Below are 21,793 nucleotides of genomic sequence, written 5' to 3' on the forward strand. Positions count from 1 at the left end.
AATGTTATAAAAACGGTGATGTAATGTTAGTTACTACATCCACCACAATGTTATAAAAACGGTGATGTAATGTTGGTTTCTACACGCACCACAATGTTATAAAAACAGCGATGTAATGTTAGTTTCCACACGCACCACAATGTTATAAAAACGGTGATGTAATGTTGGTTTCTACACGCACCACAATGTTATAAAAACAGTGATGTAATGTTGGTTTCTACACGCACCACAAAGTTATAAAAACAGTGATGTAATTTGGTTTCTACACGCACCACAATGTTATAAAAATAGTGATGTAATGTTGGTTTCTACACGCACCACAATGTTATAGAAACAGTGATGTAATGTTGGTTCCTACACGCACCACAATGTTATAAAAACGGTGATGTAATGTTGGTTTCTACACGCACACAATGTTATAAAAACGGTGATGTAATGTTGGTTTCTACACGCACCACAATGTTATAAAAACGGTGATGTAATGTTGGTTTCTGCACGCACCACAATGTTATAAAAACAGTGATGTAATGTTGGTTTCTACACGCACCATTTTGTTATAAAAACAGGGATGTAATGTTGGTTTCTACACGCACCACAATGTTACAAAAACAGTGATGTAATGTTGGTTTCTACACGCACCACAATGTTATAAAAACGGTGATGTAATGTTGGTTTCAACACGCACCATAATGTTATAAAGACGGTGATGTAATGTTGGTTTCTACACGCACCACAATGTTATAAAAACAGTGATGTAATGTTGGTTTATACACGCACCACAATGTTATAAAAACAGTGATGTAATGTTGGTTTCTACACGCACCACAATTATAAAAACGGTGATGTAATGTTGGTTTCTCCATGCACCACAAGGTTATAAAAACGGTAATGTAATGTTGATTCCTACATGCACCACAATGTTATAAAAACAGTAATGTAATGTTGGTTTCTACACGCACCACAATGTTATAAAAACAGTGATGTAATGTTGGTTTCTACACGCACCACAATGATACAAAAACGGTGATGTAATGTTGGTTTCTCCATGCACCACAAGGTTATAAAACGGTAATGTAATGTTGATTCTACATGCACCACAATGTTATAAAACGGTGATGTAATGTTGGTTACTACACACACCACAATGTAATAAAAACGGTGATGTAATGTTGGTTTCTACACGCACCACAATGTTATAAAAACAGTGATGTAATGTAGGTTTCTAAAAGCACCACAAGGTTATAAAAACAGTGATGTAATGTTGGTTCCTACATGCACCACAATGTTATAAAAACAGTGATGTAATATTGGTTTCTGCATGCACCACAATGTTATAAAAACGGTGATGTAATGTTGGTTTCTACACGCACCACAATGTTATAAAAACGGTGATGTAATGTTGGTTTCTACACGCACCACAATGTTATAAAAAACAGTGATGTAATGTTGGTTTCTACACGCACCACAATGATACAAAAACGGTGATGTAATGTTGGTTTCTACACACACCACAATGTTATAAAAACAGTGATGTAATGTTGGTTTATACACGCACCACAATGTTATAAAAAAAGTGATGTAATGTTGGTTTCTACACGCACCACAATTATAAAAACGGTGATGTAATGTTGGTTTATACACGCACCACAATGTTATAAAAACAGTAATGTAATGTTGGTTTCTACACGCACCACAATGTTATAAAAACAGCGATGTAATGTCGGTTTCTACATGCACCACAATGATATAAAAACAGTGATGTAATGTTTCTTTCTACATCCACCACAATGTTATAAAAACGGTGATGTAATGTTGGTTTCTACACGCACCACAATGTTATATAAACAGTGATGTAATGTTGGTTTCTACACGCACCACAATGTTATAAAAACAGTGATGTAATGTTGGTTTCTACACGCACCACAATTATAAAAACGGTGATGTAATGTTGGTTTATACACGCACTACAATGTTATAAAAACAGTTATGTAATGTTGGTTTATACACGCACCACAATGTTATAAAAACAGTAATGTAATGTTGGTTTCTACACGCACCACAATGTTATAAAAACAATGATGTAATGTTTGTTTCTACATCCACCACAATGTTATAAAAACAGTGATGTAATGTTGGTTTCTACACGCACCACAATGTTATAAAAACGGTGATGTAATGTTAGTTACTACATCCACCACAATGTTATAAAAACGGTGATGTAATGTTGGTTTCTACACGCACCACAATGTTATAAAAACAGCGATGTAATGTTAGTTTCCACACGCACCACAATGTTATAAAAACGGTGATGTAATGTTGGTTTCTACACGCACCACAATGTTATAAAAACAGTGATGTAATGTTGGTTTCTACACGCACCACAAAGTTATAAAAACAGTGATGTAATTTGGTTTCTACACGCACCACAATGTTATAAAAATAGTGATGTAATGTTGGTTTCTACACGCACCACAATGTTATAGAAACAGTGATGTAATGTTGGTTCCTACACGCACCACAATGTTATAAAAACGGTGATGTAATGTTGGTTTCTACACGCACACAATGTTATAAAAACGGTGATGTAATGTTGGTTTCTACACGCACCACAATGTTATAAAAACGGTGATGTAATGTTGGTTTCTGCACGCACCACAATGTTATAAAAACAGTGATGTAATGTTGGTTTCTACACGCACCATTTTGTTATAAAAACAGGGATGTAATGTTGGTTTCTACACGCACCACAATGTTATAAAAACATTGATGTAATGTTCGTTTCTACACGTACCACAATGATATAAAAACAGTGATGTAATGTTGGTTTCTACACGCACCACAATGTTATAAAAACAGCGATGTAATGTCGGTTTCTACATGCACCACAATGATATAAAAACAGTGATGTAATGTTGGTTTCTACACGCACCACAATGTTATAAAAACAATGATGTAATGTTTGTTTCTACATCCACCACAATGTTATAAAAACGGTGATGTAATGTTGGTTTCTACACGCACCACAATGTTATATAAACAGTGATGTAATGTTGGTTTCTACACACACCACAACGTTATAAAAACGGTGATGTAATGTTGGTTTCTACACGCACCACAATGTTATAAAAACGGTGATGTAATGTTAGTTACTACATCCACCACAATGTTATAAAAACGGTGATGTAATGTTGGTTTCTACATGCACCACAATGTTATAAAAACAGTGATGTAATGTTAGTTTCCACACGCATCACAATGTTATAAAAACGGTGATGTAATGTTGGTTTCTACACGCACCACAATGTTATAAAAACAGTGATGTAATGTTGGTTTCTACACGCACCACAATGTTATAAAAACAGTGATGTAATGTTGGTTTCTACACGCACCACAATGTTATAAAAATAGTGATGTAATGTTGGTTTCTACACGCACCACAATGTTATAGAAACAGTGATGTAATGTTGGTTTCTACACGCACCACAATGATACAAAAACGGTGATGTAATGTTGGTTTCTACACGCACCACAATGTTATAAAAACGGTGATGTAATGTTGGTTTCTACACACACCACAATGTTATAAAAACAGTGATGTAATGTTGGTTCCTACACACACCACAATGTTATAAAAAAGTGATGTAATATTGGTTTCTACATGCACCACAATGTTATAAAAACGGTGATGTAATATTGGTTCCTATACACACCACAATGTTATAAAAACAGTGATGTAATGATGGTTTCTACATGCACCACAATGTTATAAAAACGGTGATGTAATGTTGGTTTCTACACGCACCACAATGTTATAAAAACAGTCATGTAATGTTGGTTTCTAGACACACCACAATGTTATAAAAACAGTCATGTAATGTTGGTTTCTACACACACCACAATGTTATAAAAACGGTGATGTAATGTTGGTTAATACACGCACCACAATGTTATAAAAAGAGTGATGTAATGTTGGTTCCTACACGCACCACAATGTTATAAAAACAGTGATGTAATGTTGGTTTCTACATGCACCACAATGTTATAAAAACGGTGATGTAATGTTAGTTTCTACACGCACCACAATGATATAAAAACAGTAATGTAATGTTAGTTTCTACACGCACCACAATGTTATAAAAACAGTGATGTAATGTTGGTTCCTACACGCACCACAATGTTATAAAAACAGTGATGTAATGTTGGTTTCTACACGCACACAATGTTATAAAAACGGTGATGTAATGTTGGTTTCTACACGCACCACAATGTTATAAAACAGTGATGTAATGTTGGTTTCTACACGCACCACAATGTTATAAAACGGTGTTGTAATGTTGGTTTCTACACGCACACAATGTTATAAAACGGTGATGTAATGTTGGTTTCTACACGCACCACAATGTTATAAAAACGGTCATGTATGTTGGTTTCTGCACGCACCACAATGTTATAAAAACAGTGATGTAATGTTGGTTTCTACACGCACCATTTTGTTATAAAAACAGGGATGTAATGTTGGTTTCTACACGCACCACAATGTTATAAAAACAGTGATGTAATGTCGGTTTCTACACGCACCACAATGTTATAAAAACAGTGATGTAATGTCGGTTTCTACATGCACCACAATGATATAAAAACATTGATGTAATGTTGGTTTCTACACGCACCACAATGTTATAAAAACAGTGATGTAATGTTGGTTTCTACATGCACCACAATGTTATAAAAACGGTGATGTAATGTTGGTTTCTACATGCACCACAATGTTATAAAAACAGTGATGTAATGTTAGTTTCCACATGCACCACAATGTTATAAAAACGGTGATGTAATGTTGGTTTCTACACGCACCACAATGTTATAAAACAGTGATGTAATGTTGGTTTCTACACGCACCACAATGTTATAGAAACAGTGATGTAATGTTGGTTTCTACACGCACCACAATTATATAAAAACAGTGATGTAATGTTGGTTTCTACACGCACCACAATGTTATAAAAACAATGATGTAATGTTGGTTTCTACATCCACCACAATGTTGTACAAACGGTGATGTAATGTTGGTTTCTACACGCATCACAATGTTATAAAAACAGTGATGTAATGTTGGTTTCTACACGCACCACAATGTTATAAAAACAGTGATGTAATGTTGGTTCCTACACGCACCACAATGTTATAAAAACAATGATGTAATGTTGGTTTCTACATCCACCACAATGTTGTACAAACGGTGATGTAATGTTGGTTTCTACACGCATCACAATGTTATAAAACAGTGATGTAATGTTGGTTTCTACACGCACCACAATGTTATAAAAAACAATGATGTAATGTTGGTTTCTACATCCACCACAATGTTGTACAAACGGTGATGTAATGTTGGTTTCTACACGCATCACAATGTTATAAAAACAGTGATGTAATGTTGGTTTCTACACGCACCACAATGTTATAAAAACAGTGATGTAATGTTGGTTCCTACACGCACCACAATGTTATAAAAACAGTCATGTAATGTTGGTTTCTACATACACCACAATGTTATACAAACGGTGATGTAATGTTGGTTTCTACACGCACCACAATGTTATAAAAACAGTGATGTAATGTTAGTTTCTACACGCACCACAATGTTATAAAAACAGTGATGTAATGTTGGTTCCTACACGCACCACAATGTAATGAAACAGTGATGTAATGTTGGTTTCTACATGCACCACAATGTTATAAAAACGGTGATGTAATGTTGGTTTCTACTCGCACCACAATGTTACAAAAACAGTGATGTAATGTTGGTTTCTACACGCACCACAATATGATAAAAACAGTGATGTAATGTTGGTTTCTACACGCACCACAATGTTATAAAAACAGTGATGTAATGTTGGTTTCTACACGCACCACAATGTTATAAAAACAGCGATGTAATGTTGGTTTCTTTACGCACCACAATATGATAAAAACAGTGATGTAATGTTGGTTTCTACACGCACCACAATGTTATAAAAACAGTGATGTAATGTTGGTTTCTACACGCACCACAATGTTATGAAAACAGTGATGTAATGTTGGTTTCTACATGCACCACAATGTTATAAAAACAGTGATGTAATGTTGGTTCCTACACGCACCACAATGTAATGAAACAGTGATGTAATGTTGGTTTCTACATGCACCACAATGTTATAAAAACGGTGATGTAATGTTCGTTTCTACACGTACCACAATGATATAAAAACAGTGATGTAATGTTGGTTTCTACACGCACCACAATGTTATAAAAACAGCGATGTAATGTCGGTTTCTACATGCACCACAATGATATAAAAACAGTGATGTAATGTTGGTTTCTACACGCACCACAATGTTATAAAAACAATGATGTAATGTTTGTTTCTACATCCACCACAATGTTATAAAAACGGTGATGTAATGTTGGTTTCTACACGCAACACAATGTTATATAAACAGTGATGTAATGTTGGTTTCTACACACACCACAACGTTATAAAAACGGTGATGTAATGTTGGTTTCTACTCGCACCACAATGTTACAAAAACAGTGATGTAATGTTGGTTTCTACACGCACGACAATGTTATAAAAACGGTGATGTAATGTTGGTTTCTACACGCACCACAATGATACAAAAACGGTGATGTAATGTCGGTTTCTACACGCACCACAATGTTATAAAAACAGTAATGTAATGTTGGTTTCTACATCCACCACAATGTTATAAAAACAGTGATGTAATGTTGGTTTCTACACTCACCACAATGTTATAAAAACGGTGATGTAATATTGGTTTGTACAGCTGTCAGAATAGAATAATATTTCCGGTTTAATTTGTTTGTTTTATCTAACCGACTATACTAACAACAAAACATACAAGTTTCTCAGCCTTAGAATGTTCTAGAATTTACTAAGAAAACAAAAGCTAAAATGTATTCCTTGATTTTCAATACTGTTAGTTCAAACAAAACCATTTTGTTGTCTGGTGTAATTTTAGACGGATGTTCATAATTTTGATTCAAACTAACATCAGATTATTTACTTCGCTCTGACACAGGCTGTTCAGTAGTTTCTTTTTGTTAGTTCTTTTCTCTGACACAGGCTGTTCAGTAGTTTCTTTTTGTTAGTTCTGTAGGGCTGGTAATAAAACTACGTACCCAACAAACACCGAAGATTATGTAACGATTCTAATCAAAATAAAACTGTTTCATGTTAAACAACGTGTTTAACACTTTAACGTTTAAATAAAAAATAAATATTTAACGTAATGAATCTAGACGTCAGTGTCGAATGTGCTGTTTTTCCTGTTTCATCACAATCTTCAATTTTATTAAGTATGTGTGTGTGCGTGTGTGTGTGTGAAACTTTTTTATACGGGCGAGAAACAAAGTCACAAGACAGAAGTAAAACTGGGAGGAAAAGGACAGAACTGTTCGAATAGTAAGAACATTTATGAGATAATGTTCAAGTAACTTATGCCCCCTGGGGCATGCCCATACAAGGGTCATTGACCTCAGTCATTCACACGGGCAATAAGGAAGAGAATCTAATACAGCTTTTAAAAAAAATATAGCTTGTGTTGGCTTTAAGATAGTACAGGGGCACTGTCTCCTAGTTTAATACCCATATGTAATTTATCTCCGTTGTAGTTCGTTTAGGAGACACTCACACACTACGGTGTCGCTCACTTTGTACTTTTAACATCTTTATTTATTTCGAACTTTTCCACAAAGCTACGGAAGAAATACGTGCGCACAACGGTCCCTAATTTTGATAGGTTAGAGGAAGAGCAGTCAGTGAGCAACATCTTGAACCAATAGTGGAATTAGGCCGCCCATTTTTATAGCGTATCCACGTTCCCAAAGTCCATAACCTTTGGACTTACAGTTCAAGCATGATAAAAAATAAGCCACGCCCAACCGAAAATCTTATATAGTGCTGACCACAAATATGTGATAACGAGAAACCGAAGTTGTTTTTTTCTCGCCGATGACTGTTGAAGGATATATCGTATCGGTTTCTACACACATCCCATGGTAACAGTAGAAAGATACATCTTATAAAATCTGCCAAGAAATAAACAACTCGACAAAATCATTTCAGTTCCTGAATATTATGCAGATAATTTGAACTGTTTGAAGTAAAATAATAGCCTGCTCTCACAAATGATGAAGATAATTTGTGTTGTTTAGAAACATGCTGTTCTGCCTGAGGTTGTAATAAATATTTTGTGTTCAATATTATTCTCTATTTTTTAATTTGTACAGATGAAACGACGGATTTCATGAAGCTTCTGTATACTGTGATAACATTATAAACTTCTATTACATAAGGCTTACCTAGCAGTAAAAATACGAAAGTCCAACAAATTGGACTTTTATAATAAGTCCTTATCTTTCTTATTTAGGTTTCCTTATAACTCCATGTATTGTAACATCCTGTACAAAAACAGACAACATTAACTAAAATGTTGAACATTATGAGCCCCATCTAGTAACAATAATTTAAATTATTCTTTTATTTAAAATACAATTGTACAAAGGAAAACTACACATTCGATAAGAAACAACAAACGTATTTCAACAGAAGAATTTATTTTATTACCAAACAGTAATGAATGTTTCTACCACACCTCAACATCCATCTATTTGGAAATACCAAGTGATACAGATGGCACAGAAATAAAGGAACAACCCCTGGCGTTCTCGTAAAGATTTTAACATGAGAGGTTGTCTTACTCTGTGGCCCCCAGACTCACCCTCAGACCAGAAACTGTGAGTTGACTTTATAATCACATAACCAGCTCTGAATGGCATGTTATGGAAGTAAGTAAATACAGTTTGCTTATTTAAGATTAATTTCTCCAGACACTAACACAGGATCTGGGCTCTTTGGTTGGAGCGTTTACAGTTATTTATGAAGGGTCATTGTTCTTAATGGCTTGTTAAAACTTATCATAACCTGGTCACGTGAATCAACTACAACAACAACCCACACACATATCAGATGAGTACTAAGTTTATTCTCACACGGTTCATGCATGGTTTACCCTTATGTATTGAAATATAATAATTGAATTTCCGTCCATACACGCAACGAGATTAGATAAACAAACAGACCGCGCGTTAGGCTTGAGCCAGGAACTTTAGGCAAACAACTCATGTTTGCGTTCATCGTTAGGTTACAGAAGGAATTCTAAAATATATTTAATATGTTCCACTAAACTATGAATCCGTGATTCAACGGTTTACTTTCCGTTGCCTCAAAATCACTCTCCGTGCTTTGACGTGATGTTGGGGCGTTATAAGTTTCGGTCAATCTTCCTATTCTTTGGTAAAGAGTAGCCAAAGAGTTGGCGGTGAGTGGTGATGACTAGTTGCCTTCTCTCTAGTTTTACACTGCTAAATTAAGGACAGCTAGTGCAGATAGCCCTCGTGTAGCTTTGCACGAAATTCAAAACAAACAAACAAACCCTAAGCAGCTTTTCGTCACCCTTCATATCGTGACAGATTGACCTTTAAGTGTCTGTTGCTTGCGAAAGCTAGTTGGACATGTTTCACTGGAGTTTTATTGAATGTTCCGTAAGTCCGTGAAATAACAGAAAAGCGTGGAATTCCAAGTTAAATTCCTTGCTAATTTAATCAATCTTTCTTTGAAATATACTGATTTAAATATATTTTACTGGCTCAGTCAGTTTATAACACGAACTTTCAGCTTAAACTTACTTGGCTAATATTAGTTATTACACACAATCCTTATTTGTTTGTTACTTTAAATCTTTTCTTGGTACAGTAAGATATAATTCCATAAACTAACATACGGACAGAATCAGTTGTTTTTCTTCTGTGAGTAGGTCAAACAGAACCTTTAACGTCATAGTATGTTTAGAAAATAACTGAGCATTATTATTTAAACAACTGGTTGATTTCTCTAGTATGGAAATATTTATAACCTCCAAGAAACATCGTTGCGTCTCGTTTCGTTGTAAGCATCCAGTTAGGCCTAGGGATTTTTAAAAACAACATGTATATTTCCATTCAAAGCACCAGCTTTGAACGTCCATCAGAGGAAAGTACCTGAATTTTTTTTTAGTTTTTAGAAGTAGATAACATACAAACTGTGACACGCCCAGATAGATGAACATGTAATTCATGAGTAACGCGCTGGAACTATTTGACCAGTTTGTTTGTTTTTCTGTAATTTAGCGCAAAGCTACAGGAGGGCTATATGCGCTATCAATCCCTAATTTAAACTAAAGGTAAGGCAGCTACTCATCATAACCCACCGCCAACTCTTGGGCTACTCTTTGACAGATTGACCGTCTGAAGGTACGAGCATGTTTGGTGTGATAGGAATTCAAACCCTCGGATTACGAGTCAAGCGCCCTAACTAACCTGGCCATGCCGGACCTGCCGGAAAAGAAACGAACTTGTATTTTGTGTCTTCTGGTGATACTTGATTTGTGTATTTACTTCTTGTTGACAAAACCCCACTTGGAATAAAATGTATCTCAGAACGGCTGGTATTGGTATTAACACTTTTATTGATAAGGAGAAAACAACGTTCCATCACATACATGTTATGTATTTACTGCCACCCAACGAGACAGAGATGAGTCATCTACGGACTTACACCGCTAATTCTGGGGCTTGATTACCCGTAAGCATAATGGATACCTCAGTTTAGGTTTCCTCTACAAATACAACTTATTCAACATGCGCACGTATATAAATAAATTTGTGAAACCATTAATTTATCACATAAGTTTTGTGTCACTACACATACGGATAAAATCCGTTCACGTGTTTGTTTGAAGAAAAGCGCAAAGCTGCACGATGGGCTACAGGTACTCTGCCCACCACGGGTATCGAAACTCGGTTTCTAACGTTGTACGTCCACAGACAAACACCGCTGTGCCACTGGAGGTGGGAAAATTATCTCAAATTTAATACAATTCACCTTTATGTGTCATGGATATAAAAAACAAACTTAATCGTTGTCTCAAAATGTATCGAGAATTCTAATCAAAACACCTGTGTTTGAGATTAAAGTAATCTTATTAACAAGTTAAAACAGTAGATTCATTATTTTATAACAGCTACAGAACTAAGCGAATAGAAACGATCGTTTGGATATTAAACAACAATTTCAAGAAATAAATCCCGAACGCACCAAGCATGCTCGCCCTCCCAGCCGTGGGGCGTTATAATGGCACGGTCAATCCCTCTATTCGTTGGTAAAAGAGTAGCCCAAGAGTTGGCGGTGGGTAGTGGTGAATAGCTGCCTTCCCTCTAGTCTTACACTGCTAAATTAGGGACGGCTAGCACAGATAGCCCTCGTGTATCTTTGCGCGAAATTGAAAAACAAACAAAACAACAACAACAAGGAATAAAAATCCATTAACAAACGACAAATTTCATTTGTGTACAGAAAAACCAGATTTTGTCCTTAAGAACTGAGTGCTTTGAAACATACACAAGGCGGAACCAGAGCAGTTTAAAGTGATATTTGGTAAATTTTCGCTTAAAAAAGAAACAACTATTACTGTTCATTATGGCTCGTCTTTAAATATGTTATTTTACTATCTACGGGCTTCTGAGTCCGTTTTACTTGACCATACAATAACCTAAATGAATTTAATGTGTAAATAAATACTATCATGACATTTCGTGGAGTTAATTATTCAATATTATAAAGCGGACCACCTGTATAATAACTAACTGCACGTGTATGTTTAAGATTTCTTTAACAATGCTATTTTATTGTTCAGGTAATTAGTTTCATATTTTTTGACGTGTATACTACGCACGCCATCTATAGGAGAAATATGTGAAAACCAACATCTATTGTTCACAACTGCAGCGTTTCCAAAATTTTTTTGGGTTTTTTTTTTTGTCATTTACACCCACTACCCCTTACATAAATATGTTTTTTTTTCGCGCGACCCTTTTTAAACGAGTTAAATGACAAGATGTGATATGCGGATACTCATTAAAATGCTATATCTTTTGTAGTAATTAATAACTTTGGTATTAATAAAACTATATTTAAACGTAATTTCCTTAATCGCTCGCGCCACTGAAGGGACGTGCCCCAAACTTTAGTGAAACGCTGTAGAATAGTGTACTACGCAAGCCACCTATAGGAGAAATGCATAAACACAAACACATTATTTGCCATAATATACCATCCTTCTCATCTGGACAAAATATACCAATACTGAGTAACTAAAGTAGGGTCACGCTCATGGACCAGAGTAGTCTTGTGGTTGGTACATCTGAACTGTGTATCAGTGGGTTCATGGTTCACGTCCCGTTGTCGCAAATCCCTTTGGGATGGTGCGAGTTCTTTAAAAGCATCAATTAAAACCACGTTTTCGTTCGTACAGGACTAGCACAATTTGTTTTGTTTTTTTTTTAATTTCGCGCAAAGCTACACTAAGGCTATCTGCGCTAGCCGTTTAAGACTAGAGGAAGGCAACTAGTCATTATCGCCCACCGCCAACTCTTGGGCTACTCTTTTACCAACGAATAGTGAGATTGACCGTCACATTATAACGCCCCCACGGCTGAAATGGCAAGCATTTTTAGTGTGACGGGGATTCAAACCCGCGACCCTCGGATTATGAGTTCAGTGCCTTATCCACCTAACAGCACAATTTGACGAAGTTTCTACGTCATCCTAATCTGTATGTTCAGAATTAGTCCGACGTGACTCAGAGCGAAACTTTCGTGTAAAACAAATGCAGTGTGAGTAGGTGTGGCTTATCTGGGTTCCTAAAAAAAATAAAAAATCACCAGATGACAAAATAAAAATTATATACCGGGTATAATTAATTGTGAGCTTAACAAGAATTATACGAAGAAAGTTATATTAATGAGCATTCTGTGAAATTAGAAGTCAAAGGAGAGATGCATTTACACAAATATAACAATACTGTTTGTTTCTTTGGACGTTTTTACCAACAATACTGTTTGTTTCTTTGGACGTTTTTACCAACAATACTGTTTGTTTCTTTGGACGTTTTTACCAACAATACTGTTTGTTTCTTTGGACGTTTTTACCAACAATACTGTTTGTTTCTTTGGACGTTTTAACCAACAATACTGTTTGTTTCTTTGGACGTTTTTACCAACAATACTGTTTGTTTCTTTGGACGTTTTTACCAACAATACTGTTTGTTTCTTTGGACGTTTTTACCAAGAATACTGTTTGTTTCTTTGGACGTTTTTACCAACAATACTATTTGTTTCTTTGGACGTTTTTACCAACAATACTGTTTGTTTCTTTGGACTTTTTACCAACAATACTGTTTGTTTCTTTGGACTTTTTACCACTACTTCGTCCCATTTAGGTGGATCCTTACCAATTCTGGCATAAATGTTTGTTGGGTCCAAAGATAGTGCAAACACGCGGTTTCACGTTTTGTGTTTTCAAGTTTTTGTGGGTGTTTTTTTACAACTACATACATTCGTGCCCTAAGATAACCTTTCTTTAATAATGAATTTACATAACTTCTGTCCAGGGAACGGATATTCCAGCTGGTGTGTAATAAAATCTCAACTGTATCATGCCTGTCGTATTTCAATGCCGACGAGGCCTTTTGCTTAATACTCATCCGGCCATATGGGAGTCTACAAATATAGCAGGCATGGGCAGGGGGTTAAGGCACTCGATTCGTAATCTGAGGGTCGTGGATTCGAATACCCGTCACACCAAACATTCTCGCCCTTTCAGCCGTGAGGGCGTTATAATGTTTCGGTCATTCCCACTATTCGTTAGTAAAAGAGTAGCCCAAGAGTTGGCGATCGGCGGTGATGACAAGCTGTCTTCCCTCTAGTCTTACACTGCTAAATTAGGGACGGCTAGCGCAGATAGCCCTCGTGTCGCTTTGCGCGAAATTCAAAACAAACCAAAACCAAACAAACATAGTAATGGTCTGGACGCCATCTATATCACCGATAGCATGAAGTGTAATGATACTTTTGGTTACGTTTATCATGTTGGTAACAGTGGAAGTTCCACTTGTATGTCCAATGTAAGCACAGCACTCGACATACATTTTACCAAACAGTTACATTAAACAGTTACAGACTGTACTCCTCGAATGAAATCCACATTTTTAGTTCAAATAAAGTTGAGTATAAATTATATAATTATAGAAAATAATAGTTTAACAATATATGTACAACAATAAAGTGGTTGTTAATTAAACACAAAGGTGGACAATAAGCTATCTGTTAACTGCTGAAGATAAACCCAACTTCTAGCGTTGCGTGTCCTGCAAACGACCGCATAACAACAGAAACTAGTCGATTTTATAGCTCGTCGTATCCCCTGCTGGTACAACGGTAAGTCTTCGGATTTACTACTCTAAAATTAGAAGTTCGATCCCCCTCGGTGGACTCAGCAGATGGCCCAATGAGGCTTTACTATAAGAAAAAAACACACACACACACACAGGTCTTTGGACATTACTTAAAATAATACAGTTTAACTGTAGTGATCCGATGCTTTGAACCCGGTAGGGACTCAACTAGAACAATGAAACCCTAGAAACCACCAGTCATAACTTACCTGTGGTAAAGAGAACGACCGCCTTCAGACAGCTGTACTCGGCGGCGTCAACGTGAAGAGCCTTCAACTTCTCCACTTGTTCCTGGAATATTCGGATGTGGTCCATGAACGCTACCACGTGGTCCGCGGCCATAGGTGAAGCGTGTAGTCCAGCGGCAGCCAGTAAAGGCGCCACGTGTAAGGGCATGGAGCACTGAGACGCGTTCAACACGAAGAGCTCACTCCAGACGAGTCGGAGGAGAGCTACCTGATCGGTTATTTGGAGATCGGGAAAAAACGGAATGTTTCTCGCCCACTCTACAGCACTGAACAGCAGGCGAGCGGCTAGTTCACAAATATTATCAATACTCATGATGTTGTTAGACTGCATGCACTGACCGTACCGAGAAGGCTCGTAAGGTTCTGCTCTCAGGAGGAGAGAGATAAAACTGGACAGGTAAGAATGACCGTTCACAGAGTCTCCATTGGTCAGAGCCATCTGTCCAGGAAGAGCATGTTGTGTTGACGGAAGCCGTCCTCGTTGAACAGCTGAAAAAAGTGTTATGTTCGGTAAGTAACAAAAATGAGTCCAAGTTAGAGCACAAAAATTTTTAAAAATAAAATGCAGCTACGAACAGCATCACAACACCAGCTAACCACCATTAAACAAACTTCACTGTTGTTACAGCGAACTTTCAATAACAACAGCATAATCTGAACGTTGTTAAACTCGTATCTTTCAACAGCACACATTAACATTTAATAAGAAGAAATCAAAACACACAACTTTCAGCAGCATCACAACAATACGTGTTGAACATTGTTAAACATACAACTTTCAGCAGCATCACAACACTACGTGTTGAACATTGTTAAACACACAACTTTCAGCAGCATCACAACAATACGTGTTGAACATTGTTAAACATACAACTTTTAGCAATATGTGTTGAACATTGTTAAACATACAACTTTTAGCAATATGTGTTGAACATTGTTAAACATACAACTTTTAGCAATATGTGTTGAACATTGTTAAACATACAACTTTTAGCAATATGTGTTGAACATTGTTAAACATACAACTTTTAGCAATATGTGTTGAACATTGTTAAACATACAACTTTTAGCAATATGTGTTGAACATTGTTAAACACACAACTTTCAGCAGCATCACAACAATACGTGTTGAACATTGTTAAACATACAACTTTCAGCAGCATCACAACAATACGTGTTGAACATTGTTAAACACACAACTTTCAGCAGCATCACAACAATACGTGTTGAACATTGTTAAACATACAACTTTTAGCAATATGTGTTAAACACACAACTTTCAGCAGCATCACAACAATACGTGTTGAACATTGTTAAACATACAACTTTTAGCAATATGTGTTGAACAGTGTTAAACGCGAAACTTTTAGTAGCAACCTCAACAGGTTATATTGGATATTGTTAAACAATTTTCAATAGCAACACGTCAACTAATTGACGTAAAATAATACATAGTTTGTGTTTTGATTGTATAATTAATATTTTTCGGCAAATGCATCTGATTTATAATTGATGGTTGTATAGGAAAGTTGTAACATATCATAATTATTCTTTTATATCTCGGGGTCTGTAAGCCGGCATTTATTATTTTTATTATATTTTAGTATTACACAAGTAAGGTAGAATATATTATGTGCATCTTACTATGATTAAGGATTATACAGGTAAGTTACAATAATTTATGTGTAGTCTACTGTTCATTAGTGTTTGGTACATCACTTAGGATATCTAATGGGTTTTTTTTATAAATTAGGGTTAAGGAGGTAAGCTACAATATTTGTTTATTTTATTGTAATTTAGGGTTAAGTAAGCAAGCTACAATATTTAACGTTTATTTTATTGTAAATTAGGGTTAAGCAGGTAAACTACAATATTTAACTTTATTTTATTGTAAATTAGGGTTAAACAGGTAAACTACAATATTTAAAGTTTATTTTATTGTAAATTAGGGTTAAGCAGATAAACTACATTATATTAAAGGTTTATTTTATTGTAAATTAGGGTTAAGCAGGTAAACTACAATATTTAACGTTTATTTTATTGTAAATTAGGGTTAAGCAGGTAAACTACAATATTTAACGTTTATTTTATTGTAAATTAGGGCTGTACAGAAGATTTTATATAATTCGTGGTATTTTTTACTTTTACTTACTTATTCAAAAGAATGAACTGTTAACTTTTGTTTTCCATTTTCCACAGTAAAATAACATATACCATACTGTGTCTGGACACGAAAAGGAGCTAACGAGATATAAAATGCATAATTAATTATAAGTATCGAAAATCGTGTTTACACGTACGTTATTTCAAGTTATTTTCTATAGCTCGACCCTGTTAGTTACGTAGGTTAGTCTTAGCATAAATGTGCGCCCCAGGTGATTCGAGTTGGCCTTAATTATATCACAAACTGACCAAGGGCGTGGTGTTAGAGTTAGAGAAAAGCAAGCTAACCTGGGAACCTACCCTCCCTACGCATGCCCATCTTGAGACACTTTTTGAGGCGGCAGTATTGGCACTGGTTACGGTGATGTTGGTCAACCGGGCAGTTCCTAGTTCCGCGACAAGTGTAGGTCAGGTTTCGTCTGACACTCCTCTTAAAGAAAGACTTGCAACCCTCGCATGTGAACTGGCCGTAGTGTTTACCACTGCTCTTGTCCCCACACACCACACATTCCAAGTGCTGGAGGTTTTTGTCCGCATTCTGAGATGTTGTATTAGGTGCAGCGAGTGCCGTTGGAGTATGTGGAGTTAGGCCAGCTTCGGTAACTGTAGGTCCCTCGTTCGGTGGCGGCTCTCTCCAAGAAGCTACCGTCAATGCCATAACTGAAGACACACAACTTAATCCTCGGAAATATAAATTTTTTGTTCGGTTTGTTTCCCCATAGAAGCACGCTGGGACGGGTAGAGGGAAATGTAAGGCTTAGCTCACACGACTTCTCACCGCCGGTACTCCGCGATGTCCTCACACAGCCAGAGCAAACGTACAACTGGGAATTCGAATCAGCTGCATTCCAAGAAGGGAGGGAAACTGCACGTGAACTTGGGCCAGAGCCTCGCGCTTCAGCAGCTGGACGGACTTCCCAGGTCGTGAATTACCGCATAATAGTTGGTGTTTGCGTTGTCATGGCGACTTTACCGTATATGGATATGGTGTCGTCAGAGTTCAACAAGCCTATTAGTAAGAAACAATCTTTCTCTACCCTGGAGGTAATCGAACCACAACTAGGGAAAATAATCAACTGCCTCCTCATTGGTCAGATTACTTGTGTCTAATTTAAAGGTTGTTAAATTCCAGTACTGCCTTACGCTCATTCAGGTGGCTAAAATAACCAATCACAGCCACTAAAACGATGACCAGAGTCAGTAAATGTGGGATTCGGTAAGTGTGAGAAAAGGGCTGGAACAAATCTCAGAGTCCGTTACTGCATGTAGAGACCACTAGGGTTGAAGTGTAGCCTGACGAGACACAAACACAATTCGCTATTCTATAATACTAGTACCACTAGGGTTGAAGTGTAGCCTGACGAGACACAAACACAATTCGCTATTCTATAATACTAGTACCACTAGGGTTGAAGTGTAGCCTGACGAGGCACAAACACAATTCGCTATTCTATAATACTAGTACCACTAGGGTTGAAGTGTAGCCTGACGAGGCACAAACACAATTCGCTATTCTATAATACTAGTACCACTAGGGTTGAAGTGTAGCCTGACGGGGCACAAACACAATTCGCTATTCTATAATACTAGTACCACTAGGGTTGAAGTGTAGCCTTACGAGGCACAAACACAATTCGCTATTCTATAATACTAGTTTGTTATATATCGCTTTCGGACAGAAAAGAGGACACGACCTGGATCTGAATGGTCGTAATAGCCTCGTGCCACGCGACGTAACCATCATTTTTGTGTAACACCTCAAGGTTAAGCTAATCTTACGTATTCTACCCCAACATCTAACACTACGTGTATCTGTGATCTTATGGTTACTGAGATGGCGCTGTAAGAGCACCGAGACATTAAGTATATTTTAACATTCTAATAAAAGAAATAGCGTAATATTAATATGTGACTGGCTGCAAAATGAGCGGGTAAATAACGTCATCGCTTCATAGTAATTTCGTTAACAGCACGTGGGTTCATATCTCACACTTGTTAGACCGTTATGGAACAGTAGATATTTCAATTTATTGTCATCTTTAACCTCTGTATAATACGTACGTTTAAAGATAAATAAAATCACCTCCAGAGTGTTACGATCTAAAGACACAGGTTGCGGTTTTAGTTACGTTTGTAAAAATGACTCATTTTAATACACATCAGCCTATGAAAAACTTTCCACTTACGAAAATATCAAAAGTATTTGAGAATTTAAGGCTGAAAAGAAACGCTGTAAAAAGACGTTTCAAACTGAATCTTTTGAACTTATAAAGAAACGACTGAATCCGCCTGTTATTGTTTACAATCAGAACGTAAGAAGGAAATTATAAACTGGTTAGTCTTAGAAAAACTTTCGAAACATCCTAACTGTCGCCGATCATTTCAGCCAGATCTCTCGTGCTACGTTCCCATAGGCCTAAACCCGTGGCTATACTACGTTACCATATTGTTTTGGTCTAAAGTGTTTTGTTATTACTATTTTTGTAATTGTAATTATATAACAATAGGCCGACTGGTAAGAGTCGTTGTTTGTTGTACTGTTGGAATGACGTATTTGGTTTGTTTTGAATTTCGCGCAAAAGGGTTATCTGCTCTAACCGTCCCTAATTTAGCAGTGTAAGACCAGAGGGAAGGCAGCTAGTTATCACTACCCACCGCTACCTCTTGGGCTACTCTTTTACCAACGAATAGTGGGATTGACCGTCACATTATAACGCCCCCACGGCTGAAAGGGCAAGCATGTTTGGCGCGACGGGGATGCGAACCCGCGACCCTCAGTTTATGAGTCGAGTGTCTTAACCACCTAGCCATGCCGGGCCTTGAATTACGTAGTAAACACAATATCACCCGAGAAACCTTCAATTAGACTTTTAACTTCTTTGTTTGTTTATTATTAAAAGCACAAAGCTATATCTGTGATATGCCCATCACGGGTATCGAACTACAAATTTTAGCAAAATTTTAGCTACAAGACTTTCCGCTGAACCATTTGAGCCAATAAACAGCAGCGAGTCGGTTAAAATCAGTAAGGGTTAAATAAAACAAGAACCCAGGGAATAACTCACTGATATCCAGTGGGTACCCCGCTAGTACAGCAGGAAGTCTACGGATTTACAACGTTAAAATCAAGGGTTCGATTCCCATCGGTGAGCTCAGCAGATAGCCCAAAGTGGCTTTGCTAAATGATAAAAACACACACACGGTATCCAGTGGTTAAGATATTGTTTAACTTGCATGTAAATGATTAACAACAAACGGTGAAAAGTTTACTAGGGAAAGATTAAAAGTTAGGTCAGAGGTTAGGTCAGAGTAAAGGTTAAAACTTTAAATTCTAGACAAATCTGAAGCGCCATAGTTTTTTCTATAGGAATTACGAACCTTTAAAAATATTCGTTGTATTTACATTTCTTCGCTAGATCGAGATCACAGGTTATTTGGGTTATCGGCATGAAGCAAAATGGTAAAACCTCAATTCTTCATTTCGTTTAGCGTCAGTGTGGCCCGGCATGGCCAGGTGGTTAAGGCACTCGACTCGTAATCCGAGGGTCGCGGGTTTGAATCCCCGTCACACCAAACATGCTCGCCCTTTCAGCCGTGAGGACGTTATAATGTAAAGATCAATCCCACTATCGTTGGTAAAAGAGTAGCCCAAGAGTTGGCGGTGGGTGGTGTTGACTAGCTGCCTTCCCTCTAGTCTTACACAACTAAATTAGGGACGGCTCGCGCGGATAGCCCTCGCATAGCTTTGCGCAAAATTCAAAAAACAAACAAACAAAAGCATCAATGTGCCACATGACTCTAGTAGATGATGACGAAACTAACAAACTCCGTGTGTGTGTGTAGCGAGGATAGACGAATATTCGCACAAGGCAGCTCCTGTGTGGGTTTGAAACGTGACTATATCATCTCCTTCAACGAGTCTAAGGTCCGCTTCAGTTGTTGGACCAGTTTTCATGTTTCTCCTAGCGGCTGTTCAAGAGTTTCTTTGTACAGGTGCATCCAGCGCCCTCGGGCCACACATTCAGGAAATTTGGTTTTAAAACAAGTCTTTCAAGTGGCATTCCTGATGCGAGCGAAAGACAGACGAAAAAATGTATTGTATGTGTGTGTGTGTGTGGTAGACGTTTTAAAGTATTACACCACAATTTCATATTAAGGGACTTTCGTGGACTAGTCACCTTCCACAACTAGGAAAAGTAAATTTTGTTATGCTGTACTGTAAACCTACTGTTCTTGTGACTTGTTCTCCTAGAAAAACAAAACCACTAATGTAGAAATACAAGTTTCCTTTGCATATGAAAGTTGCACTAATTATGCTCTGTACGATTCAGAATTTCAATGATAGCACTAATTATGCTCTGTACGATTCAGAATTTCAATGATAGCACTAATTATGCTCTGTACGATTCAGAATTTCAATGATAGCACTAATTATGCTCTGTACGATTCAGAATTTCAATGATAGGTCCAATACAAACACTGTTCCCGCTTACCAGTTGCTGGTCATCTATTTTCATTTCTCATTTTTCCACGATTCTATCAAAATGTATTTGTTCTTTGTATAAATATCGACTTACAATCACCACAAATTACCACCAACTCTGAATTTTCAAATTACCGAGTTGTTCTGTTCACGTGTTCAGATGTCCTTATTTTGTGTTATCTTATGTTATATGATTAATGTGTTTGTTACGAAAGAACAAATCACACCATTTGAATGAGATCGTTTAATTTCTATATAAAATACATAGAACTACCTCAGTTGTAACAATTAGGATTAAAACCAATACTGATTGTATATTTGTTCATATTTCTATATAATTATCTTCATATTATTATGTTAGCAGCGACAACAATCGTACATCCATAAACATTTTGGTAAATTAATTAATATTTTGTATTAAGGATAAAGCCAATAAAGCTATTTGCCGCTGTCCTTAATTATGAACTACTGACCAGATGGAGAGCAGCACCCTTTCATTGACCATCCG

General features: G+C 36.8%; 1 protein-coding gene across 4 annotated transcripts in view; it reads right to left on the reverse strand.

Moving 5' to 3' along the window:
- Positions 1-18,585, reverse strand: part of LOC143241830 (nuclear receptor subfamily 2 group F member 1-A-like) — an 84,343-nt gene extending 65,758 nt beyond the window's left edge. For 2 of the 4 annotated variants that reach the window (XR_013022299.1, XM_076485101.1), the window contains exons 1-2: positions 17,091-18,585; positions 14,601-15,128 (exon numbers count right to left, since the gene is read on the reverse strand). Coding sequence is in view for 3 of the 4 variants with exons in the window: in XM_076485101.1 (XP_076341216.1) it covers positions 14,601-15,128; positions 17,091-17,460 (898 nt within the window). In the remaining variant the exon portion in view is untranslated. The remainder of the gene's footprint in view (positions 1-14,600; positions 15,129-17,090) is intronic. The other 2 variants (XM_076485100.1, XM_076485099.1) reach the window with 2 other exon arrangements.
- Positions 18,586-21,793: the final 3,208 nt, after the last annotated feature.

Source organism: Tachypleus tridentatus, unplaced genomic scaffold (assembly GCF_004210375.1).
Source record: "Tachypleus tridentatus isolate NWPU-2018 unplaced genomic scaffold, ASM421037v1 Hic_cluster_1, whole genome shotgun sequence".
Lineage (NCBI taxonomy): Eukaryota > Metazoa > Arthropoda > Merostomata > Xiphosura > Limulidae > Tachypleus > Tachypleus tridentatus.